The 27,154-nt window shown below is 37.9% G+C and overlaps 1 protein-coding gene across 2 annotated transcripts in view; it reads right to left on the reverse strand.

Annotated features, from left to right (window-relative positions):
* The window catches only part of LOC134571543 (aldehyde oxidase 2-like), an 88,964-nt gene that overhangs the window by 54,104 nt on the left and 7,706 nt on the right, over nt 1-27,154 (reverse strand). For both annotated transcript variants that reach the window (XM_063429877.1, XM_063429878.1), the window contains exons 2-6: nt 22,885-23,029; nt 8,724-8,816; nt 4,878-5,020; nt 3,359-3,452; nt 833-942 (exon numbers count right to left, since the gene is read on the reverse strand). In XM_063429877.1, the coding sequence (XP_063285947.1) occupies nt 833-942; nt 3,359-3,452; nt 4,878-5,020; nt 8,724-8,816; nt 22,885-23,026 (582 nt within the window). In that variant the 5' untranslated portion in view covers nt 23,027-23,029. The remainder of the gene's footprint in view (nt 1-832; nt 943-3,358; nt 3,453-4,877; nt 5,021-8,723; nt 8,817-22,884; nt 23,030-27,154) is intronic.

The following is a 27,154-nucleotide window of genomic DNA, read 5'->3' on the forward strand; positions in this document are numbered from 1 at the left end:
TACCTGGAGACTCCAGTCAGTAGTGTTAAAGGGACACTAAAGTCACCAAAATAACTTAAGCTTAATCAGAGCTGTGTTTCTACTACTGCAGAGAAGCATCACCTACTAGCAGTTCATGCAGAAGTGATTTGTGATTTGTGATTGGCCTCATCTATCAGTACAGCACGACTTGAAAGAATAGCCAAGCAAATCATTACAAAACAAATTTCCAGCTCGGCATGGCCTATATTAAACAAGAGTGGTGAGATCAGGGCCAGCCCTACCATGGCAATCAGCAAATGCAATGGACCCTTGATGACTTACAGTGGAGGAATGGATAAGCTCTTATTTTATTTAAAATGGGGTTCTATCTGGTATAATGCTGGGGTCTTGTGTGTCCCTTTTCATGATTTGCTGTTTGCAGACATAACATTGCAGGTACACCAACAAAAAAAGCATACATTGGAAGTGGTAAGTTACACACAAAATCCTCCAAAATCATTTGAGATGTGCTTCCAATTTACAATAACCATTAATAGCTTCCCCGTTAGTTAGACCTTGCACAAGTCTCATACACAGAGTATTATTTTACACATGGCATTACAGAAAGAACCTATGCCAATTACATATCAGACTGATGCCAATCATAAGGGCAAGTTCCGTTTGCATGAGAAATACAAAAACCCCAAACAATCATTTCAGCCTTCTTTGGGCCTTTTTCAGTAAGTAGCTGATACCACCTAGGCAAAATGACTATGGGTTCCGACGTGAAAAAGGGCATCCCGATTACCCTTTTGCATTACGGAAACCCTAGTCACATGGCAATAAGCCAGAAACAGATACAGAAACGTACCTTCCTGGAGAATGGCACATTGATGGAAATTAATATCTCTTCAGGGCTCAGACCCCCCATCCCATTCTCGTCAAACAGCAGCTGCCTTAGAGTAACCTGGCGTCGTCTGTCTGTTTGTTAAAAAAAAAAGTGATACTGTCTCAGGTAATAATTGGACATCATATAATGGGCACATTGGGTCATCTTACACAATACAATAATAATCTAAAGATCATGTTTTCAAATTTGTCAGGTTGTACACGTTTATATTGACTTCTGTAGGCAAATGATTTTTGTTTTCTTTTATTAGGCTGCCATACCTTACCTTTAAATAAGACATGTATGGGCAATGTATAATTAAGGCCAGTTTTAAGTTTACTACTGCCTGTAGGATGCACATTTTGTAGGTGTATACTGGCACATGATGTCACAAGCTGCTGTGTTTCTGCACACACCTTTACTCATATAAATCATAAAAATAAAAGTTAAAAAGTATAGATGATGAATTTCATACGATGGCAGTTATGTAACACTGACACAGTTAAAGGGACATTCTAGGACAGGAGTAGGCAACCTTTGCGACTCCAGAGGTTGTGGACTGCATCTCCCATAATCAGAGCTGGCCCAAGACATTGTGCTACCTGGGTCCAAGGATGAAATGCTGCTCCCCCCATCTCCCCCCCCCCCCAAAAAAAAACATATATGGTAGTGTCTCTATGTGTGTGCTGGGGATAAAACGTGTGTGTCTGTTTGTGTACAGGGGATGAAGTGTGTGTCTGTATGTGTGCTGGGGATGTAGTATGTTCTTGTGTGTGCTGGGGATATATTATGTGTCTGTGTGTGTGCTGGGGATGTAGTATATGTCTGTGTGTGCTGTGGATGTAGTGTGTGTCTGTGTGTGTGCTGGTGATGTAGCATGTGTCTGTGAGTGTGCTGGGGATGTAGCGTGTGTCTGTGTGTGCACTGCAGCCAAAACACTTACCTATACACTGTGTCTATGTATATGCATGTGTGTCAGTGTTTGTATCTGTGTGTCTGAATCTGTATATGTGTCAGCGATTGTATCTTTGTGTCTGTATATCTGCATGTGTATCAGTGTTCTGTGCAACTGTATGTGTGTCTGTATATCTGCATGTGTATCAGTGTGTCTGTGCAACTTTCTGTGTGTCAGCATGTGTGTCTGTACATCTGCATGATACGCCTGCAGATTCACAGACATACAGACATACACATTGACACACAGACACATACAGACACTGACACATACAAACACACTGACACATACAGATACACACTACACACATACAGATATACACACTACACACACAGACATATACATACACTTCACATACATACAGATACACACACTACACACATATGTATGCACACACAGATGTACATATACAAACACACAGATACACACAGTACACACAGATGCACACATACACACACATATACACACATACACACACTGCACACACAAGATACACACACATATACACACACTATGCACACAGATACACATACAAACACACAGATGCACACACACACACACACACATGCACATACACATACTACACCCACGCATTCACACAGATACACACTCCACTCAGATACACACAACACATAGATACACACACATTACACACATACAAACACACATATACACACAAAACACACACACACTACACACATACACAAACACACATATAAACACACTCCACACATACATACACACAAACATACAGATACACACTACACCCAGATATACACACACTACACACATACACAAACACACCCATTCACATAGATACACACATTAAAACATTTCTTACCTTCTGCTGGCTGTGGCTGGTGGGAGTTGGGGGCCTGCTCTCCCATCCTCGGGGCACCCCCCCCCCCCTGTCCGGCTCGGTCTCAGTGTGTTTGAGCTGGGAGGAAGTGATAGGCTGTTACTTCTCCACAGCTCTCCCTACAGATAGAAGGGGCCCGGTCGTCCTGTTAAAGCCCAGCAGCGCATGACCGGGCCCATCATTGCACAAATCCATCGGGTGTCTCTAAGGGCATGGGCCACCCAATGGACGCTCACACAGGTTCCCAACCCGTGCAGTGCACCTGCACCGCCGCCACGGGTTGGAAACTCAAGTTTTAGATCATCACAGGGGAAGTAAAATGTTGCACCTGTTAGTGTGCCGCCTGGAGCCGTGGCTCCACAGTGGTCTATGGACGGGCCGAACCTGCCCAGTGCCCATAATGTTCTTACAGCCATAATGCTGGCAAAGCATCAGCAGAAATGTAGTCCACAACATTTGGAGTGCCAAATGGTGCCTACCCCTGTTCTAAGCCTTAAAACCTGGCTGACAAAAAGTGGAACCACTTCAGCAGATATTCTCCTTGCACCATAACCACAGTCTCTTTAATGTCAGTGCCATGAAGGAAACTTTACTTTTTAATTTTTCAAAGTAGCATATGTAAAGTTGTACATCTATCTGGTATGCAAATAATTAATAACATTGTGAAGGAACATTTTATCCCATTAAAGGTTACCTTTTGATGCTAGATTAAATGTGCAGTTTCCAGCAGCCAAAATGGGGTTCAGTTCCCAAGCTGCACTTCCACTTAAAATACTTCCACCAATCGACTAGAACGAAAGAAGCAATATATCATTTTTATATTACAATATTATTCCATTCCACAAATTCAGTTACGGAAAATATTTCAGCTATATCAAGTGATTGATGTGAATAAGCCAGATTTTTAAAAATATAAACAGTGAAGAGGGGACACACAATAAATACCAGGCTGACTGCTCCTCATATTATTTTTCTCCTGTCCCTTTTAGGTTTTATGCAGTGTTATTATAGAAAATATTGCTAAATCTGTCTTCTGCCAATTGTTGATTTCACGGCTTCATTGAAGCAGTGTTTGTACGTGTCTTTTTCCCTGGAGGTCCAGAAAGGAAAAGCAAATGCCGCACGGGATTACAGCAATAACTATTTACTAACTATTTTACCAAGATGAACACGTCTCAGTGTCAGGTCTATGATACATGAGCAATTAAATAGAGTTTAAGAGTTATAATTCTTTTAGTTGAAGCAAAAATACTTGAGCCAGACTTGAAGCATCCAAGAAAGTTCCAAGGAAGGTGGTGATTTATTCAAAAGCAAATATTTATACCTGGCAGAGATCAGATCACATAGGTGTAGACAAAAAAACATAGTGGCATAAAAAGAATACAAAACAAACCTGAACATATAAGAAGGGGAAAACAGCACAACAAAAGAAGAACTGAAAGCGTATCTCGTCTACTAACGACACTTCATCAGCAGTTAAAATTAAAATGTTGAAGGAGCGTAGAAGTGTCGTTAGTAGACACTCTACACATCCAGTTCTCCTCTAGTTCTGCTTTCCCCCCCTTCTTATATGCTTGGGTGTGCAGGCTTTTTATTCTTTTTAAGCCACTAAATTTGTCTACACCTACCTGGTCTGATCTCTGCCATGTATGACAAATTTTCTTTTGAATAAATCATCACCATTCATGGAACTTCCTTGAGAAACGTATACTGAATGAGTGTGGTTTAAGTCTTTTCGCTTCATTTATTGCCTGATTGCAGAACAAGAAAACCAGCACTGTGGGCATCTAATTGTGCAAGTCTGGACAGAATGAGTTATATACATGATTTTTTCCTTTTTTTTTCTTTGAGAATACTATATAATTTGTTATAATTCTAAATGGGGCAGCAGCACAAAACTTTGTGTTTCTAGTAATTTTAAAAAAAAAATATGAGTTGCTTATTAAAGTATTATGTTCAACACTGTTAAAATAAGATCATCACCTAGCTCTGTTCCATTCTGACAATCTATGAAAACCTTTTAGGGCATCAGGTATTGTATGGATAGATTGTAATGGGGTAAGAAAAGGGAACAGTTGGTCATAGCTGCTCAGTTACCCATGTACACGGTTTTCCTAGAAGTTGACTGTTCATCTAAAATGTATCTCAACTCAACAAACCAGAGACCAAAACATTCATCACAGATAATGGACACAACTTAAAAATAGACTTACTGCTTCGTTTCTCATCTGCTCCCTATTAAGCTGCTGTAGAAGAACTCGGAAAATCTTGTTTTTGTCCTCTGGTAACTGAGATACAGCTTCTGAGATTATGGACTTTACCAGGGTCAAGCTGCAAGCTGCTCCAATAGTTATTCCTGAGACAGAATTAGATTAAAACATATTAGAAAACTTAATTGTACAAAGAAACAACCAACAGAGTGATTATTATTGGAATTTATACAACACCAACATTTCACGTCCATTAGATGAATTAAAAAGAAGTGTCTAGAACTAATAGATATGGTCACTGGTGAAAAGTGTGTTTTGTTCTGTTTCGATTTGATAATTTTAAAATTTGGGTTCAGCTGAAAATTTGTAAATGATAGATTTTGAACTAAACAAAATTTGTTAATAGAGCCCACGTCACACTTCGTTGTATGTGACTTGCACAGCCTTCCTAAACGCTTCCTGTAAATAGAGATTTATTATTTAACTTCCCTTATCTCACATTCTGCTTAATTTAAAAGGAAATGCATTATCCCCTGCTCTGTTAATAGCCTTATAAACCCTGCAGTGTGTAATTAAAGTTAAATTTACAAAGCCGGAGATAAAAAAAAACTTCTAACTTCAGTTAACTTCTGATTGAAAATTAAACTTTTTTTTCATCAGGCTGTGCCAGCCAGGGATGGTGTGGCTAAAGCTGCATAAACTGAAACAGAAGTGATTTAACTCTTAAATGTCAGAGAATTGAGCAGTGAAACTTCAGAGGCATGATCTATACACTGAACCTGCTTTATTAAGCTAAAGGTGTTTTAATTCCTATACTATCTCTTTAAGATAACATGGAAGGATTGCATACTATAAAAAATGAATAAAACACAAACACATATGCACCAACATCAGAACATTTCTTGAAAGCCCCACTTCTGTAGTCTAATCTTATCCCTAACATTTATTTTCTCTAATATGACCATTTTTTTTTTCAGTGTCTCTCCCATTTTTGGCAATGTGCCACATGTTATCCATTTGTTTTGTTTTATATTTATTTTTTGCTTTGTTTTTTTTTCTTTTCTTTTTTTTCTGGCTGGAGGCAGTAGTATTATTTATTGCCTTTTGGCATCGGGCTATAAATCAACCCTTCATATCAATCATTAGAACTCAATATTATAATTCATTACTCACCCTCGGGATAGCATGTACAGGTGGCTCCTACAAGATAACTTTTCAATTGTGATTTTCCATGGTAAACTGTTATTTGTTTACTGGAATAAATATTTAATCTTACAGTTTGCACCATGTGGTTGTCTTGAATTTAGAAATTGCTGTCTGTAAATGTATAATCTATTTACTTGATAGTTCTGCTTCAAATTATCCTAGATTTTTTTTTTAAATGTTGGTAACTATGGAACGTCACAATGCATAACAATTTACTATAAAATCCAAAGTAACTGAGAACGGCAATATATTTAAAATATGTATCTATTGGTTTCTAGGAGAAGACACCAAGGATCCCTTAACCACAGAATGATTTGTATAACAGGAAATCCAGTGCCTTTGCAAAGGATGCTTGCTGGTGAGGTGATCTGACTGGGATTCGATTTTAGGTTTCCCAATTCTAAGGCATTACCACCACTCTAACCAGCTGAGAAAATCTTAGCATACGTGGTCATTCTGGAAAAGCAGATGACCACATTAAGATCTCAGAAACAAGCATCAGACTGGAGGCATATTCCTTACAGTGAATTTAGAGGTTTAAACATTAAAGCTATATACTAAATTTGGTGAATTAAAGTGGGGCCAAAAGTACTGTCAGAATAGTGCTCCAGAGGACATTGATATTAAGTGGTGCTGAACTGCGCAAGGAGATCGAATCAAGTAGATTCTCTTCCCATAGTTTTCCCCTTAACTGCAATGGAAAAAGATCTGTGTATCCAAACTCCAATATCATTGTTCCTTTAAACAATGCAAGACTCAACAGTAGGGTGACGATGATGGCATCATATCACTGCTCACTCCAACCTAAAGCATATGAAGAAGTAATAGGCATGACCTAGTAGAGGCACAATTTTCTTCCTCTGCTTTATTACACGGTTATACTCACCCTAGGAGAAGAATTTTTAATATTGTGTCTTTGGTAATAAGGTAAAAGAGTATACAAAGAAAAGACTAAGCTCAAGTGAAAAAAAGGACAGCAAAATAGAAATGGGGTGGAAATAAGAGATGCTGTAAGTAGGGAGATTAAATTGTGATCAAAGGGGGACAATAAAAAGGAAATGGATAAAGGAAAAACACAGGGAAACAACAAAATTTTGAAATGCTGAGATACAAGCAAGCTGTGTATAGTAATGGATGAAGTGTGAACTAAATGGGAAAAGATGCTAAGAGGAAAGTGGGTAGAATGGGTTATGCAATAAACTAGATTTTGATTAGAGCCAAATGGAGAAGAGTGACGGAACTATAAGTAAGGTACAGCATGAACCCAGGCAGTGTCTTTCACTAAAGTAATTCAAAGTAAATTAAAATATAGTCAAGTTGGAAACATAGTTTTGAAATTTTCTCTTTGGTTATTTTGTTTTGTCTAAATTTGAAGAAAACCAAAACATGAATTCATTTTAAATTCCCAAACATTCACACTTCATAAAATACCCATATTGGAAAATAACCATAAGAGATTGAAAAGTTGATCTGCTGGTGAACACAGTGATCAAACGAGAGAGGGTAGAAAAATGTTTAAATATTAGAATTGTTTGTCTTAAAATGGTACATTTCTGATTTGTGATAAACTAGATCTTATTAAGTAGAGTGAAGAACAAGAAGAAAAACACAATATAGTCACAATTAGAAATCAGAACAAGACGTCCAGTGGAAGCAAAGTATTACAATGTATAATATGTAATGTCTACATAGAATAAATATATAGTAACCTTTACCAAGCTGGATCTCTATCACATGGTCAGTATAAACTATTATTATTATTATTATTATTACTGGTCTTTCTAAAGCGTAAACACGTTTCTCATTGATGTACAGTGGGGGAAATGACAGTACAATATTCACAGAGCAATACAAAAGATAAAGAGGGTCCTGCTCGTAAACTGAGATCGAGCCATTAAATCCTTTATACAAAGTACTTAGCTAGCACGTGAACTTACAATCTAAGGGATAATGACTTCAATAAACAGGGGATAGGAAGGGAAATGGAAAAATAGAGAAAGGGAGGTAGATGGAATGTGGGGCGAGTGGGAGAGGAGAAAAAGAGGAAAGGAGAGATGGAGGAAAAAAAGCAGTCCTAAGCAGTGACTCTACTCTAAAACACTAATACTCTACATGTATAAAAGGGGAATGCATAAGAAATTTTCATATACATAAAGAATGAGAACACTCGAGCAGTCCAACCATCCCAGAATGAGTAAATTGTCTTAAAAAAGAAAGTACGCATCTCAAAAGCTCACAAGCTTCAGAGAAACATATGTCTGAGTTATATGACTGATATGAAATGTCCCTCTCTGATATTTGTTGTTTTCTGGTGCCTTTCACAAATAAATCATTTTTTAAAAAAGGATAGAAGGAAAGTGGAAAGTGACTAGAGAGGGACATTGATAGAAAACGCAAAGGTGACAAGGAAGGATCCTGTGCGCACTAAAACTTATTGCACCACCAAATTAAAATAGAGCAAGGTAATTAGTCTTGAATAATGCAAAACAAAAAAAAATAAAAGTATGTATTGCTAATATTTAGAACGGAGATATTACTCCTGAAAGGTATGTTACGATGACAAAACTTATTTTCAGGATGTAATTAATAATTTTATTTTAATACTGGTATTTTATTGCAATAAAAAAAAAAACATGATTTTACCTTTAGCGGCATAATTCACGATACTCAGCTCTGGAACTCTTGCTGGGGAGATGATCACAGGATAGAATGATCCAACCATTTCTATCTGAGGTCCTAGTGAAAAAAAATAAGATAATGTTTTTTTTTTTTTTTTTTTTATAAATCTGCATAATGCTGCAAAAATAAGACACGTTTGAATTTCATGAAACGAATGTTGTAAAAAAGCATAAAAAATATATTTTAAAAAAAGTATATTTCTTAACAAAACAAAAAAGAAAACTTTATGGAACAGATCTAGTCAGTTCTAACAAAATAAAATGCAACCGTATTCATTGCATAGTACACAGAGATGCCAGATACCATAAATATCTAAATAATTAATGGTTTATATTACTATTAACATAGCACCAACATAATTTGCAGTGTAGTACAATATGAATTGAAACATACACACAATTATAATAAACAAACAAGGCCTTTCTCGAATGATTTTACAGTCTAATCCAACATTTTAATTTGATTGACTAAAAAAATTTACTCTTTTGTATAATTTTCTCAATAAATATGGAATAATATTAACATAAATGTTATTTCTTTGTCCTAGCTTAGTACAATGAATACCCAGGACATACTTGTATCTTTCCTGGTAAAATATTTTATAAATAAATAATACCAAATTATGAACACACATCATCTGAAATGCCTAAATATCCTGATATAACAATGATTTGCACTTATTTGCACTTTTGCATATTTTTAATGTGCAAATACAAAAAGCAAAATAAGTACGTGTTAATTTAAAAAAACAAAAAAAAAGATCAAATCATTATTATATATAGATAATATATTTTAGTTGTATATTTTTAATGGATCTCTTGGATTTTATTATTTTGCATTTAAGAAAATCATCACATGGATCAACATTATCTTTCTAAAAGCCGAATTATTAAAGTAATAAGTTAGATTTTTTTTATTATTATTATTTTCTTCGTATGCAAAATATTAGCAGACATAGAACGGGTTTGAAAAACGAATGCACTGTTGCCTACGCAGAGGCATAGTATGTCATACATTAGTTGAGGCAGATATGTGCATCAAAGATAATATGTAGTTTTACAGTTTCATGGTGTAGGATATTATTTAACAACATAACAGAAAATAACATAAGTCTACATCACACAGTTTAATCTAAGAATGTCTAATTGTATGTCAGTCTCAAGACGTGATAGTAATTTAGGTCTGATTATCACAACAGTAATATAAAACTGTGCAAAGCATGGTATAGGTCACGGTTCTAAGAAGGGGAGATGTAAAAAGGGGAAAAAGGACCTGCGTGAAGTCCCCATTTAAGCACCCATGGGAGTGTGTCCCAGTGGTCAAAAAGGGCCTTGTAAGACACGCTGAGATAAAATAATAAAAGGAGAAAAGTAAGGAAATTTAACGTGGCAAGTACATTTGTTTTTATGCCAGAGTATAAACACTTAAGTACTCAGCATTCAATGCATTAACAATCTTAGGTAGTTGTTGCCTGGTGTTGAAGTCAGATTTATTTTTAAGAAATGCTTAGATTGTCATGGCTACTACAGCATTATGTTACTTGCTGTGGTTATACTTGTTTTCAAATTAATTATTTAAGTTACTTTCGCACACATTAATGATATCTGTAGTATGGGAGTTATAACAGCAATAAAAATATTTACAATCTGTTCAAAGCACTAATTATAGCCTCTGTAAAGTTGGCAAAGAGTGCAAAGAGCAAATCAATATAGCATTTCCATATTTTCATGCTTGCTCTTCGTGTCAAAGTGCTCTCAATATTCAATTATTATTTGCTATATTTCATTCCAAATGCTGGGTGCAGTCACTCATAAACAATTGGACATTGACACTACTGGGACTGCAGTAATTGCCACACACAAAACATTAATGACAACACAAAATAAAAAATAAAGATCTGTTGCTGTCTGCCCAGCAGGATAAACAGATAAGGTCTATAAAACAGATGAGATCTTTTATTACTTGGTTTATTTAGCATTTTCATTCATACTATGCTATGAATAGCTGTTGGAGACTTACAATTCCTCCTGCTTGACAGTTTATTGGATAAGATCACAGACCTTCAAAGAGTCCCAGTTTTAGAATCCTATCCCGCCATCCTGATTTTGTTCCCTAGCATCCTTCAAAATACACATCAGGGCACTATCCCCGGCTACAAAGCACGAGCACACCATTAGGGGCTCAGAACCATGTAGCAAGCACTTTAGCAGTGCTTCCTTTCTATGTGGTCACATTGCGTCACTGGTGATGACTCCCAAGGCCTGTCAACCCATTTCAGTGTTGGGAGGTATGTGATCAGGTTCCATAGAACAGAATGGGAAGTTTCTGGTGGAACCTCTTCATGATTTGGAATGGACAGTCCACTGCTGCAGCTTGTTTTTGCGTGCGTTTTGTTTTTTACATTTTGTTTGTTTTTGCGTATGTTTTTCATGCATTGACTGGTGGACACTTATCTGGGTCCTCCAGGTGTCCACGGTCAGGCTGCACTTTATAGAAACTGCTAAAGCGGTCATTCCCCTTCCACATTAGATGTATCCATTTCGTCCATATGACACTATTCTTCACCCAATTAACTCAATCCAATCAGGGACAGAATTAATATTGCTTATGTGGAAGTATGAACTTGTCTTGCCCTACAGCCACACTAGCCTCAGAATGCTTTCCAGTGGGAAAGCATAGCATTAGCTGAGATCATCTATCTCAATGATGTCTCCCAAAGAGGCAAAGGGGAACACAGAAGACTAACACTGCAAAGGAGAAAAGTTAAGTAAAACTCAGCGGAGGCCCAGTTACCTAAAATTGTGACATGTTTGTATTTCTATCACTATAGTGTTTTGCTTTTTTTAAAGTGATACAGTAAGCACCAAAAAAGTGTTTACGGTGACTGCATAGAGCATGCCTCTGCCGTCTAACTGCTAAATTCTCCCGCTCTGTTAGTGGAATGCTACAGTCTACAGCAGTATCTGTGTGATTAGAAAACAATTAACAGAAGGTGATAAGAACTTCTAGAAGAAACACTGTGCTGTAAAAAGTTTTACTTGAGGCTGTGTGAGTCACACCCAGGGAAGGTGTGGCTAGGACTGCATAAACAAAAGGATTTAATTCCTAAATGGCAGAGAATTGAGCAGTAAGATTACCAGAGCCGGACTTTCCACTAGGCAGAGTAGATAGCTGCCTATAGGTGCCTGTCCCTTATGTCTGCTTAAACCGTCTTCCCAACAGCTACCCAAACTGTGCAAACACAGATTAGTTACTTATACTGTGCACACATAGCTATCCACACTGTACACACACAGCTTAGCAGACCACACTATAAATACACAACTCAGCTACCCACACTGTGCACACACACAGATCAATTACTCACACTGTACACACATAGCTATCCACACTAAACACACACAGCTTAGCTACCCACACTACAAACATAAAACTCAGCTAACCACACTGTGCACACATAGCTCAGTTATCCACACTGTACACACACAGCTACCCACACACAGGTACACACACAGCTACCCACACACAGGTACACACACACACACAGTACAAACATGACTCAGCTACCCACCTGTACACACTCAGCTCAGTTACCCACACTGTACAAAAACAGCTACCCACACGATACACACACTGCTCAGCTACCCACACTGTACACACACACAGCTCAGCTACCACCACACTGTACACACTCAGCTCAGCTACCCACACTGTAAACACACAGCTCAGCTACCACCACACTGTACACACACAGCTCAGCTACCCCAACACTGTACACACGCAGCTCAGCTACCCACATTGTACACAGACAGCTTAGCTCTGCTACTTACACTGTACACACACAGCTCAGATCCCCACACTATACATGCATACTACTACACCCAATGTGGTAATTTCTTATTTAGCGTATTTTTTCGGAACATGTGCTCAAAGCACTATTTTAACATATTTATTCTGAGTGCAGTCACTCACTATTTGCAAACACAATGTTTCAATATTTAAATTTATGTTGCAAGTAAGAAATTATCCACACTACTGCACACACTCTACACAAACACACAGAAAAAATATACACACATATATAAATAGACACTCACTTTATATGTGTGTATATCCAAAAAATGTTATTATTAGTTTAGAAGTAGGGGATTGGGGGCTGCTTAACATTTTTTTTCCAATAGGCACTCGTGATGTAAATACAGTCCTGGTGACTACAGTAGTAAAACCATTTCCTTAAGCTAATTCTTGTTTTGTTTTGTACTTATAGAGTCACTTTAATAATTACTGGGTGTCACATTATGCCTAACCCTAACTTGCAATTCAACAAAACATGGGCCCCTAGTTTGCACAGACCTAGAAGTAGGAATGAAATACTGGACAGAGACACCTTACAAGAGCATAGAATGATCAGGCTTAAGGACACTATAGCTACCAAAACAACTTTAGCTTAATGAAGCAGTTTTGGTGAATAGATCATGCTTCTGAAGTCTCACTGCTCAATTCACTCCCATTTAGGAGATAAATCACTATTGTTTCTGTTTAGGCAGCCCTAGCCACATCTCCCATGTCTGTGACTGACACAACATGCATGAAAAAAATGCACAAAAAAATAGAACAAAAAAGCGCAAAATAAAATAAAATCGTCTGTTTGACACCAAATATTAAAAGTCCAAAGATAAAAATTTTTAGCTGCCAGACATAAAAGGTTATTCCGTAAACCTATGTGATAGAATGTCGAAAAGTAGATAAATGTCAGCGCTGTGCAATAGCCCCAAATCAGTGTCTGTGGGGAAGCTGGGTATTGAGGTAAATGTGTAGGATTTCCACCTCCACAGCGGTGGTTTAGGAAATTAGGAGTATTCTGTGTTAACTTTGTGTCCAACAGCAGTGATCACAGAAACGTATCTTCAAAGATACAAACCAAGCAAAGAAAGTGCAACACAGTTTATTCATATCATGTAAAAATTAAACTCCAAATCCTTTAAAAAAAAACTCATACACAGTAAAAAAAAGATGGTGTTTAAATTCAACTTTCCACCAAGGGATCCAAACAGAGTCCAGAATATGTGGCAGATAAGCAGTGTGCTGAAAGTATTATCACTCCCTTGGTGCAGTAGAAATCCAGAAAATGTCCAAGGAGCTAGCCGAAATGCTGCAAGTTCAAATGGAGGGATGACAAAGCACTTAACTGCCAAAGGTGTCTGCCTGGAAACATAAGATGAAAGGCTTCTAACTCATCCACGCGTTCCGCCCGTACTCAGCGGGCTTTTTCAAGATCGCTGAGCCCGCTATCTCCCGTACCGTATTTCCTTTCCCCCAATCTTACTATACCTTCTTTATCTCTACTTTAAACATATTTTGGTACACAATTATAATAATCCATAGCAGTGGTTCACAAAGTCCACACCCCAAATTTTGGCAGTTTTATTTACAGTAACTACAATGTTATTCCAAAAACTCTGCTTGCAACCATAAATATATACATTTTAGACCTGCCACACAATTCTGGCTTTTAAAGAATTCAAACACTGCAAGATGATAGAACATGACATGCTGTGCGTCAGCAAAGGTTACATTTCTCAGAAACGGATTAATATTATTATTAGAATTTGTTTAAAGGTGATATAATTCTAATTGTTTAAGCAACATTCTTAAGACGTACTTTTTTAGAGCTATATGGCAGATAGTTTTGGCCTAGGATACCATTTGCAAAGACTGAGATTAACTATTTTCTGTTTAATTTTTATTGAATAACTATTAAAGGAACACTATAGTCACCTAAATTACTTTAGCTAAATAAAGCAGTTTTAGTGTATAGATCATTCCCCTGCAATTTCACTGCTCAATTCACTGTCATTTAGGAGTTAAATCACTTTGTTTCTGTTTATGCTGCCCTAGCCACACCTCCCCTGGCTATGATTGACAGAGTCTGCATGAGAAAAAAAAAACTGGTTTCACTTTCAAACAGATGTAATTTACCTTAAATAATTGTATCTCAATCTCTAAATTGAACTTTAATCACATACAGGAGGCTCTTGCAGGGTCTAGCAAGCTATTAACATAGCAGGGGATAAGAAAATCTTAATAAAACAGAACTTGCAATAAGGAAAGCCTAAATAGGGCTCTCTTTACATGAAGTGTTTATAGAAGGCTGTGCAAGTCACATGCAGGGAGGTGTGACTAGGGTTCATAAACAGAGGGATTTAACTCCTAAATGGCAGAGGATTGAGCAGTAAGGCTGCAGGGGCATGTTCTATACACCAAAACTGCTTCATTAAGCTAAAGTTGTTCAGGTGACTATAGTGTCCCTTTAACTGAAAGCATAATTAACATTAAAGGAACACTATAGCTTTAGGAATATAAACCTGTATCCCTAATTCTCTAGTGTTCTACTCACAAATTTGATTCAGGCCTCTACCCCTTTACCTCCTATATATATATATATATATATATATATATTTATTTTTTAATGAAAAAAGAGTTACTTTCCTTTTTTTCCAGTGCCGAGACGTTATGCTGATTCCTCTTCTTCTTCTTCACCTCCTCGTATAATCAAATGATTCTCATAGGCAAGCATTGAATCAAATACTTCCCTTTTGTCCACATTTGATGGCGCATGATGTTGAACATCATATAACTGAAGCAAACGCGATTGTCGCAGTCGAAGCAGCCTCTAGCGGCAATCATGAAGATGTGTTAAGCAATGCAATAAAAATATTGCCATGTCTACAAAATGGCAATGTATTATGTTTCAGGACTAAAACTACCGCGCCACTGCACCCAGACTACTTCATTGGACCCAAGTGGCACCTAGAGGGTGCAACATCTTTATTGTCTTTTTTTGCTTTAAAATACTGCCATAAACTTAGAAATGCTGCTTTTTGTGCACTGCTCCCATTCCAACTGCCTCTCTAGTATTACCAACGTCAAGATGCCTAGTTATTCTGTGAGAGAAGGTCTTGACATCCTCATATGCCTTCACAACTTTAACGTTGGTAGCCAGGCACACAGTGTCTTCATTGCATCAAATGATATTCTGTAATCCCCTCCATAAATTTGCCCTCATATATATGCATGTGTGTTTCTGGGATGGATTAATTATGGTTGTTTTAATGTGAGTAACAAAATAGAAGTATATAAAAAATGTGTTTTGTACGTCTAGTAGTGTTTGACAGAGGGGAGGGGGCGCCATTTTGATTTGGGAACCAAGCAATAAAATGTCTTGAGTGAGCACGTGGTTGTAAACAGGATGCTCACTTATTATCCAAAAGGAAGAAAGGGTAAGTAGGGTCTGTGGGGTTCTATATATTACATTGTCAAAGTTTTAATGGTAAGGATGCCGTTATTAACACTCAAAGGACAAAAACTTCACAAAGGGAAGCACCTTAAACGTCACCTTAAAAACAGATTACTAAAAGGGAATTTCAAAACTGTACAAAGAATCGATCAATGGAAAGTTAAAGTTCTCAACTTTTAATTGCAAAAATAAATTGGACCCTATACAGATGTCAATACAAAGACAATACAAACAATTTAAATATGTGCAGCTAGTAATTCATTCCGGAAATATTGCAAGGCATTTTTAAATCTAGAGGAAATGTCATCCTCATGATCTATTCAATGACGTTTTAATTTGTTAAACATATCTAATATATGCAATATGATATTTTTCTGTCCTGTTATAGACCCCCTTGATGGGTATGATGTTGTAATATAGAATACAAATATGTAGGGTATGAAAAACTCTTTGAAAAAATTGAAAAAGACTTAGTAGTAGTCTATCGGACAATGTAACATTGACAATGTAATTGGTTACGTTCATAGTAAGCTGATGAACTTACACAATGGATGGATGGAGGTCTGTTTAGTTTAGACTGTTGACCCATGCACAAACATCAAACTCTGAATATGTACAGATCGTCCTTGAGCATAAAGTCATGTAATAGATGGATAAGGACTGGGACATCTAGAGTAATATTCATCATGAGACATATTGAATATCAACAAAGTAAATTTTAGTACTCTAGGTATATTTTAGAGATGTGGTGCCTCAATAGCAATCATAAAAACAAAGATCATTAATCAGTTTTGAATCGTGTATTAAAAAAACAAATTCAAGAGGATGGAACAATCTTCCTGCAGGCCATCCGGAGTCTTATTTAAGAAAATACACGTTTCATATTTCAACACGCTTCTACAGTTTCTAAAGAATTGACTATTATGCTGGCTCATACAATTTTGCTGACCAGGCAAAAAAAAAAGACAAAAAAATGACAAATGATAAAACACCTTGTTCCTGAGGCCAGCTGGGGTCATTTCTAAAAGCAAGTATATCATTTTCATATTCATACATGTCTCTGCCGTTTATAAAAGACTCAATGTTGTGCTAATTCAAATATTTTTGCTAAACTATGCAATATGCTGATTCACAATTTTTTGACACTTTATCATGTTGAAACGAACAAGAACAGCTTATAATGAACTGTTGCTGAGTTATCGTCTAGCGTTGTTTTCAAACTTGTGGTAGGAACGCTTATGTAACAATTTTGTTTATCTCATCTTAAGAAAAGGCCTTCAGATGTTATATAATTACACAGTTTAAGGTAGCTAACATGAGCTCTATTTGCAATGTGACTGCTTGTAATTTGTTTGCTAGTTTATACCTTTCCTTCTAACACAAGTCAAATCACTCTAACGTCAGTCCTCCATTTTAGAATCTAGACCCTGCCTGTAGCTCACATAGCTCACTTTATAAGTATTAGTTTGTCTTGTTGGCCTTGTTTCACTAGCTTTATATTTTGAGACATTGTATATCATTGTATCATGCCGTACTTGGTAAATAATACATCTCCATAAAAAGGAATAGGTTAAAATTCTCGACAGGCTAAATTTTTGTTTAAAATAAAGGTTGAAGTTAGGTAAAAAATAGTGTAAGTAATATTTTGGTGCTACTATCACCTAGTGTGAATCACTCTAACACACAAAAGATTATAAGGTGCAAATAAAGATAATGGTGAGAGCACTCAATACATGCAGTATAAAAAGTTTACCAGTACTGTCTTGAGCATGTATCTAAAATGGTAAGACATAAAAAGGACCATATGGTACTATTGTCATAAATATATACAATGTCCATATATAACTGGTTGAACTCACATGCTTCTGAGTCACTTCAAGAAGCTGACTCAGACTATGAACTTGTAACGGAGATGAAACCTTTAAAGCAGGACGTTCTGTATTGGTATAGATGAATCCTCTCCTGGATGTAGTCTGTACAATTAATCCAGGATGCAGGATCAAATAAAAGCTTATTTTATTGATACAAAATAAAAGAGTATAATTAAAAACCAAATACAGGGAGTGCAGAATTATTAGGCAAGTTGTATTTTTGAGGATTAATTTTATTATTGAACAACAACCATGTTCTCAATGAACCCAAAAAACTCATTAATATCAAAGCTGAATATTTTTGGAAGTAGTTTTTAGTTTGTTTTTAGTTATAGCTATTTTAGGGGGATATCTGTGTGTGCAGGTGACTATTACTGTGCATAATTATTAGGCAACTTAACAAAAAACAAATATATACCCATTTCAATTATTTATTTTTACCAGTGAAACCAATATAACATCTCAACATTCACAAATATACATTTCTGACATTCAAAAACATAACAAAAACAAATCAGTGACCAATATAGCCACCTTTCTTTGCAAGGACACTCAAAAGCCTGCCATCCATGGATTCTGTCAGTGTTTTGATCTGTTCACCATCAACATTGCGTGCAGCAGCAACCACAGCCTCCCAGACACTGTTCAGAGAGGTGTACTGTTTTCCCTCCTTGTAAATCTCACATTTGATGATGGACCACAGGTTCTCAATGGGGTTCAGATCAGGTGAACAAGGAGGCCATGTCATTAGATTTTCTTCTTTTATACCCTTTCTTGCCAGCCACGCTGTGGAGTACTTGGACGCGTGTGATGGAGCATTGTCCTGCATGAAAATCATGTTTTCTTGAAGGATGCAGACTTCTTCCTGTACCACTGCTTGAAGAAGGTGTCTTCCAGAAACTGGCAGTAGGACTGGGAGTTGAGCTTGACTCCATCCTCAACCCGAAAAGGCCCCACAAGCTCATCTTTGATGATACCAGCCCAAACCAGTACTCCACCTCCACCTTGCTGGCGTCTGAGTCGGACTGGAGCTCTCTGCCCTTTACCAATCCATCCATCTGGCCCATCAAGACTCACTCTCATTTCATCAGTCCATAAAACCTTAGAAAAATCAGTCTTGAGATATTTCTTGGCCCAGTCTTGACGTTTCAGCTTGTGTGTCTTGTTCAGTGGTGGTCGTCTTTCAGCCTTTCTTACCTTGGCCATGTCTCTGAGTATTGCACACCTTGTGCTTTTGGGCACTCCAGTGATGTTGCAGCTCTGAAATATGGCCAAACTGGTGGCAAGTGGCATCTTGGCAGATGCACGCTTGACTTTTCTCAGTTCATGGGCAGTTATTTTGCGCCTTGGTTTCTCCACACGCTTCTTGCGACCCTGTTGACTATTTTGAATGAAACGCTTGATTGTTCGATGATCACGCTTCAGAAGCTTTGCAATTTTAAGAGTGCTGCATCCCTCTGCAAGATATCTCACTATTTTTGACTTTTCTGAGCCTGTCAAGTCCTTCTTTTGACCCATTTTGCCAAAGGAAAGGAAGTTGCCTAATAATTATGCACACCTGATATAGGGTGTTGATGTCATTAGACCACACCCCTTCTCATTACAGAGATGCACATCACCTAATATGCTTAATTGGTAGTAGGCTTTCGAGCCTATACAGCTTGGAGTAAGACAACATGCATAAAGAGGATGATGTGGTCAAAATACTCATTTGCCTAATAATTCTGCACTCCCTGTACAGATAAATTGTCCATAAAATATACCACGATGCGTTTCGGTGAAAAATCCTTTCTCAAGTGGTGCTATTCGTCCATCTCCGCTATTTCTGTTTTTTATACAGAAAAGTTTGGCGCCTTTCTCCGCAACTTCCGTACCTTCCTGCTTCCGTTATCGGCATCTTCCGTCATCCGACGTCTTCAATGCGTCATGACGTAATTTCGGCACCATGTGCCGGAAGTATTGCGGGCACCATTTTGGAAAGTCCAATATGAATATAAATGCCAGTTTATTATCAAGTCTTCGTTATTTTTGACATAAAAAAAACCATCAGTCATTATAATTATTAAATAGACCTACTAAAAGGGAAAATGAAGGGGAAATATTACTAGATGAAGGGAATTGTGCATAAGAAATACAGTATACATATAAAAACCTAAATATTCTAAAAAAAAAAAAAGGTTTCATCTCCGTTACAAGTTCATAGTCTGAGTCAGCTTCTTGAAGTGACTCAGAAGCATGTGAGTTCAACCAGTTATATATGGACATTGTATATTTTTATGACAATATTACCCTATGGTCCTTTTTATGCCATTGCCATTTTAGATACATGCTCAAGACAGTACTGGTAAACTTTTTATATTGCATGTATTGAGCGCTCCACCATTATCTTTATTTACATTTTTGTTTAGTTGCAGCATACCTACGTTTAACATTTAAATCTAAAAAAGAATGCATTTTGTATCATCACTTCTCCCATTTCCCATATCCTTCTACCTGTGTGATTTACAAATGCCTATGTCTACAGTGAGTAATTATGTTACTAAAAGGTACAGCTCTCCTTTTCCATGTAAAGTGTTGTAAAACATTTTTCTCCATTATTGTGACAATGCTATTGTTGTAATTTGGTTAATTTGGTTGTGGATGGGACACCATGAATGCGCCAATCAGCATCTCCTCATAGAGATGTATTCAATCAATGCATCTCTATGAGGAGTGTGCAGATTAGTCTTTTGGAGTAGTCCTCACTGGAACTTAAAATCAGATGCCAGGTAGAAAATAATAAAAAAGTAAAATGGCACACTCATAGTGGAAAGAGGCCAAACTACCTTTATTAAAATACAATGTCAAACAAATAGTTAAAATATCCACAACGCGTTTCACCAAAGTGACCTTCTCAAGTGGAGGTAAAAAAAATCATACCTCGCAGGCTTAGGTTTATATAGGGAGTGAAGGTGTGGTCTAAATGACATCATAATTGATTTCATTAAACTTTTTTAAAAATATGAAAAAAAGGTCTAGAATGGTAGTAGACTTGTCCACTTGTCACTAGAGGTATATACCGAAGTGTATATACCGAAGAGCGCACTATAACTCAGAACTGAGGTAAAGGTTGACTGGGTTTATATAGAGGTATTCATCTCTCACATACCATTAGTTAAATAGTGATTAGCCCTTTAAGCTGTTTCAGGTGTTCTGTCACTTTAAGAGGCCAGCAATTGGGCGCGCTCGCCTAGAGTATGTGGAGTTTACACCTGGGTTCGTCTGGAGCTTCCAGCGGGGAACTGTCATTGTTACGGACCGTTTCATCAGACAAGGGGTTAAAATCGTTTAGGCGATAATCCCCTTTTCAAAAAGACAGGCACAGCTACTGTAGAATCACCAAAACTCACGATTTGGATATAAGTGAATGCACCAAACTCCCGAACTGCATACAACGGAATAAGGTAGCACTCCAAACTCCTGAACTGGAACCTCACGAATAGCTGCTAGCAGACGAAAAGGAAAAGCTCCCAAGCGGCTTACACTCCTGGCAATCAGTCTCTATCAGCATTCAGTGAATCCCCCCAAGAACGAGACAAGGCTCCGTTTGAGGGTCAAGCAGTGATCTGTTTATTGAGGGCTACCTGCCCCTGTACTTATGCAGGTCTCCCACCTGGTGGACACTCCCCTAGGGGACCAGATGGAAGACTGTAACAACGGACAGACAAGTACCAATTACATACATACAGCAGTAAAACATCCCCACAATGCATCCTGGCTTCCTCTCCTCTGCCCTGGAGATAATTGAGAAGTAATCCAATTATCTCCCAGGACAAAAGACAAATCGCCATTATGCACGTGGGGACACAAAGACAGACTATCACTTTAAAATATATAATGGGACAAATGGTACAGTAGATATATACATTTAACATATCCCCAGATAGCTCAGGTCTGAGTACACATAATTAGGTGAAAGACCACACGAATACAGTTTAATCGCCATGGAGCCAAAGTCTTTAATTCCACGAACAGGTTCCATGGCAGACTATCTGGGTACTTCCACATAGATTGGGATATAAATTCAAAGTCCCGAATGCTCCGCCGTTCGGTTCATGAACGGAGGTAAAAACCCGTAGGTTGGTAGGTCAGCGGTACTTGGCTGACACAGTGTCCGGGTTTGGTGCATGAAAGCCGGGCAGAAAAGCGCTGGCTGCCCGGGGAGCTCCAGAACACCACCATCGTGTGGCGGCTAGATGTAACTGCGACGACCCAGTAACAATCAATTAAGCTGCGGTTAACCGCAGCTACTGGGTGGTCAATTGCCGGCACACGCTCGTTAAGCCGCGGTTAACCGCGGCTTCAGGGAGGTCGATTGGAGGCACACGCCAGCTTCTGGATGGCCAATCTACCGAACGGCTGTGCAGAAAGGAAGGAATAAACCTTTCTGCACAGTAAAATGAACTGTTCAACTGCTGGTCCATAATCCAAAGGCAGCAGGCGGGCAACCAGGCTCCTCCGATGCAATCTGACAAGATTGGTCTCGTCACAGTCATGACCATGCTTACCTGGGGAATCCCCGCCGCATCTTTGTCCACAGCTGCGGTAGTTCCTCCTCACTGTACGCCGAGGACTCCGACGTGTTCAACCGCAAGGTGAACAGTGATCCACTGTTAAGATCAACCAAAGTAGACAATACAACTGACACATAATCATCTTAAAGTCACACATGGTGGATGTACAATATGGTTAAAGAGCCGATAAGGTAGAGAGTTATGTCTAATAGAAGAATATAAAATGCCAGTATTTTAGAGATGGCGGCACCTAGAGCTGGTAGAGATGTGAGAAAACAAATTGTGAGTCAAGAATTGGTGGTGAACTTCTTTTGAACCAGGAAAGCTTCAATAAATCACTTCAATTAATCAATTGTTCTTGTAAATGTTTTGTTTGTTTATACTATGAAAACGCCACAACTTACCAATTAAGGTGTTCCCAACCACCAGAGGAGCCAAGGGATATAGAGATTTCAGCTGCAGAAGCTCCGGGAGGCATGACGGTGTAACCCATGTGCTTTTGTCACCCTGCAGAACCAGTGTCCTTCTTTTTTGGTCCTCTGCCATTGCCTAGACAGAAGAAGACATCACATTTGATATATGTGGTTGGATGGAGCTATAAAAAGAGGCCCTGCATTACATTTTTGGATAGATTTATCATGGCAAAAACATGTACAAATCTGTGACAAAGTACTAAATAACGAGTTATCACCATGGGGACCAATAGAATGTCTTGAAACATTTAGCAGTTTGCACCTATTTTGCCATGATAAACCAACACATGATGTGTAAAATAATGCAACAGTAAAACACATTCTGCAATTAAAAAGGCAATCAGCATTATTGTAGCACTCAACTCAACATAAACTTGTAATATTGTTAGAGGATAAAATAAAGCATACTCTGCACTAGAAACCTATGTTTTGGGACCTGGGAGTTACTGCTAAACCCCATGGACAATGAAAATGCCAAGACTTTTCTTTCTGATAATTAAGGTGTGTGTTCTTCTCCTATGAACCCTAACCCTAGCTTCCCTTATGATGACATTAAAAATGGTGTCATGATACACTGTAAAAAAAAAAAAATAGTAATCACGACACTCAATGTAAATTAGCACAACATACATAACAAATATCAAGAATGATAAATAAAAACAAAACCTGTGTGATTCTGAGTAGGTGGTATTTCAAGGTATATATATATATATTGCAAACAAACAAAGATAATAGCGTAATCTTAAATAAAATGACCATCGTTTTAAGATATCCTGAACTCTGAACTTCCATAGATAAGATGCTAAATTAATCTTTTTTCAACCTTAATTTATTTACATATTTATTTATTTTCGTGATAAAATATGACTAGTCCCTGCATGACCAGCCCCGAAACATGGATGGTGACATCCTGCTTCTTTGTATGCAGTCAAACTTCTCCCTTCATTCCTTTTAAAAAGTGCCACTTTAATGCTCCATGCTTTCCCCTTCATGCCTCTTTAAGTTTTGACATGACTGAAGAGATAATAAAATATATACATTTACATTAACCCCAATGACAGGTGTGGTATACCCTAAAGTGCTCTGCAACATCATTTTGTTGATTTCTGGTGGACATCCTATCACTGTTATAATTTTATTTTCTATACCTTAAATGGATGACTGTGAAAGTAATGTGCCTGTCTCAGGTAATCCACCACTTTTTTTTTTTTACCACTTTTTGGATACATTGGAAGCGACAAGTTTAAAAATAAATAAAAAATAAATAAAAATAATGGAATTGTTTTATAGGCCTCTTTAATGAAACAGCAAACCGGCTCTTCTATCACTAGCCTTGGCAGCTCAGAATATTGTATTTTTAATCTATAACAGGTTGCTGTTCCATATCAATTCCTTTACTCCGGAGTTAGGATCTCTCTATTTAGCCAATAGTGGGCTAAAGAGAGCCACAAGGGCCTAAGCAGGTTAACAGTTTGCCCCACTCTCGCCCCCCCTCCCCCTCCCCACACACGTCTTTGATCTAAAAGTTAAAGGAATGGTTAATGGGGCAAGCAAATGCATGGTTCTGGGGCTACTGTCTTACCCCTGGGCATTAGGCAGCTGCCTATGGTCACCTTATGGTTAATCCTGCTCTCATCCAGCCAAATGCTGGCTAGGTAAAATAGCGGATATAGTACATCTGCTACCCATTGGTTCCTCTTAATATAAAGAAATTTCCTTGGGCCAATACTTATAGAAAAAAACTAATTGTTCTGTAGAAAGCTACATAAGAATCACTAGAATGTAAGGTATTACTGATGTTGCAATTATAATTCAATATTTATAGACTTCTTTACTAATGTTTTTTTCAATCTTTCCATGGTTCTCTGAATGCCTTTGTGTGCAGTTGATGCATTGTGTAATGTTTATAGGGCTCTGAAAAAGTGATGGTTATTACTGTGACAGAGATATCGAACTTTGTACCTGTATAGAACGCCTTTCACAGACTTTATAATGCTGTCATGAAAATCATGAACTAGTTGCATTACATGAGTAAGTGAAAGCTGAGTATGATGAATTGTTTATAAAACTGGATTATTGCTTTGTTTTATGAATCTATCAGCAGCCTATTTCTTTAAAAGTCATTGCCTTTATACTGTATGGAAGTAGGTCAGAACCATGTGACAGTGTAAGTAGTGATTGTGTGAAAGAGATACACCTCATTCTGACACAGTAATGCTCAGACACAATGGCACTATTTGCCCGCTCGGCAGAGCACAATCACGGATTGTTTTGAACCCTCCCCAGTTCTATCCCAGCCTTTTTTATTTGGCATACACAAAACATCTCTTTCACAAATACAAACAGTTGGTTACTCACTAAACTCTGCAGTGTAGCATATAAAAATCGGAACTTCAATGTTTACGCTCAAATAGCAAAGCAGGAATTACAGCTAAGTTATTAAATTTTCTTTTCCTGATCAGCTATTTTATGTTTAAATGCAGATTTTAAATCAAAGTGTGGTGAATAAACCATACAGGGTAATCCAATAAAATGTGATATTATTTTAGGAATTCAAAGCAATTTTCTAAATTTTAGACATAATAGTTCAACTGGAAGCATAACTCACTGACTGAATTTGTCAAATGTTGGCCTTAATGTAAGATTCTCTTTGAATTGCCAACATTCCACATTTTAGTGAATAACCTTTTCAGAGAAGATTTATGGTTTGAGGGAGTGTGTGACAGGGAGTAAGGTTTAGTGGGCAACACTAAAACAAGACATTTTTTCAAAGTCCCACGAGCTCCAGGCCTGTCAGCTATGAGGTCGGATCTGCCCCGCCGCGTCCAGGTACCGCTTCCACAAGGTCGGACACTCTGTCGGGTTGGTCCCCCTGAACGACGCGCGTGCAGAAAGTGCACGACAATAGCCGGGGGCACCATCGAGGAGCGAAAATTTCGAATGGCAGGCAGGGGACTCCGCAAAAAAAGAGCCTCTGGAGTGGGTAACCATATGTCAAGGGGTCAGGTCCACTTACAGAATTCTCAGGTCATGCCAATTATGCATGCCAACCCACTAAGGGTGGGTGATGCAGGGATCACTGTTTCAGCACTCTCTACATGGTCTTAGTGCCCCACTCAGATTAGGCTATTTGGCCACAGTAAGAGAGGACCTTAAAATAGGGACTGTCAGACCAAAACCGGGACAGTTTAGAGGCCTGCTAGTGTGGATTTATTTATGGAGGGTGTTTAAGACTATAAGTAAGGCTTTGTGAGGTTCTAGGATTCATGGCTGGAGATAAGATCTCGACAGAGTGTTTATGGCAGGCAGTAATGTTTGTGAGATTTTAGAGCTGGGAGCATGGAGAGCTAAGTATTTAACATCAGTGATTACTCACCTCAGCACTCAATGTTGGGAAATCTAACAGGATATGAGTTGTTAGGAAGATTCCACAAGTTCTCAATGAATGTAGCATTGAACTTACTGGGGTGCAACACTGATAGGATGCTAGCAGGTATTTCTATAAAACTTAGTAACTAAACTTACAGAACAGGGAATTTTGTAACGTTTTTTTAAATCTCAGGGTACTTAAACCAGGTTATGCGAATCCTCTCCTTTAGCTCCTACTCTAGAGCTTTTTTTTCACAAAATGATTATTTTGTCATTATTATTTTTGGCATTTATATAGTGCTAACTTATTCTGTAGTGCTTTACAATATTATAAAATGAGTAAATTTAACAATAAATTAGACAATTACTAAATGTTACAGGAACAAAAGCTGTTCAAACTAGCTTACAGTCTAGAGGAGATGGGGTATAAAAACTATTAGAAGACCATCAAGGAGTATAGCAACTAAATGACAAGGTGGGAAACAGACAAAATAACCAATCAGAGGCTTCTCGTGTGCGCGTTCATGTCTGTTCTGAGGTCTGGATCAGAGGAACTGGTGAGTGGGGAGGCAGGCACACTCAAGTAGAGCGTGCCTGCCACTTCCATTAGCTCAGGGGAGCTAACAGAAGTAGGAAGGAATCCTCCCTGGCTGTTAGATCATAGAAATCAGCACTTTTATAAAGTGGGCTGAAACTAGGCTACTCCTCACCCATAAAGCACGTCAGCAAGCTGAAGTGCTTTTGAGGTGTGGAGTGGCCCTTTAAGAGCTAAGAATATAAGTCTAACCCTGCAAGAACATATTTAGTTGTTGACAAATTAACAAAGTAAGCT

The sequence above is a fragment of the Pelobates fuscus genome, chromosome 8 (genome assembly GCF_036172605.1).
Source record: "Pelobates fuscus isolate aPelFus1 chromosome 8, aPelFus1.pri, whole genome shotgun sequence".
Lineage (NCBI taxonomy): Eukaryota > Metazoa > Chordata > Amphibia > Anura > Pelobatidae > Pelobates > Pelobates fuscus.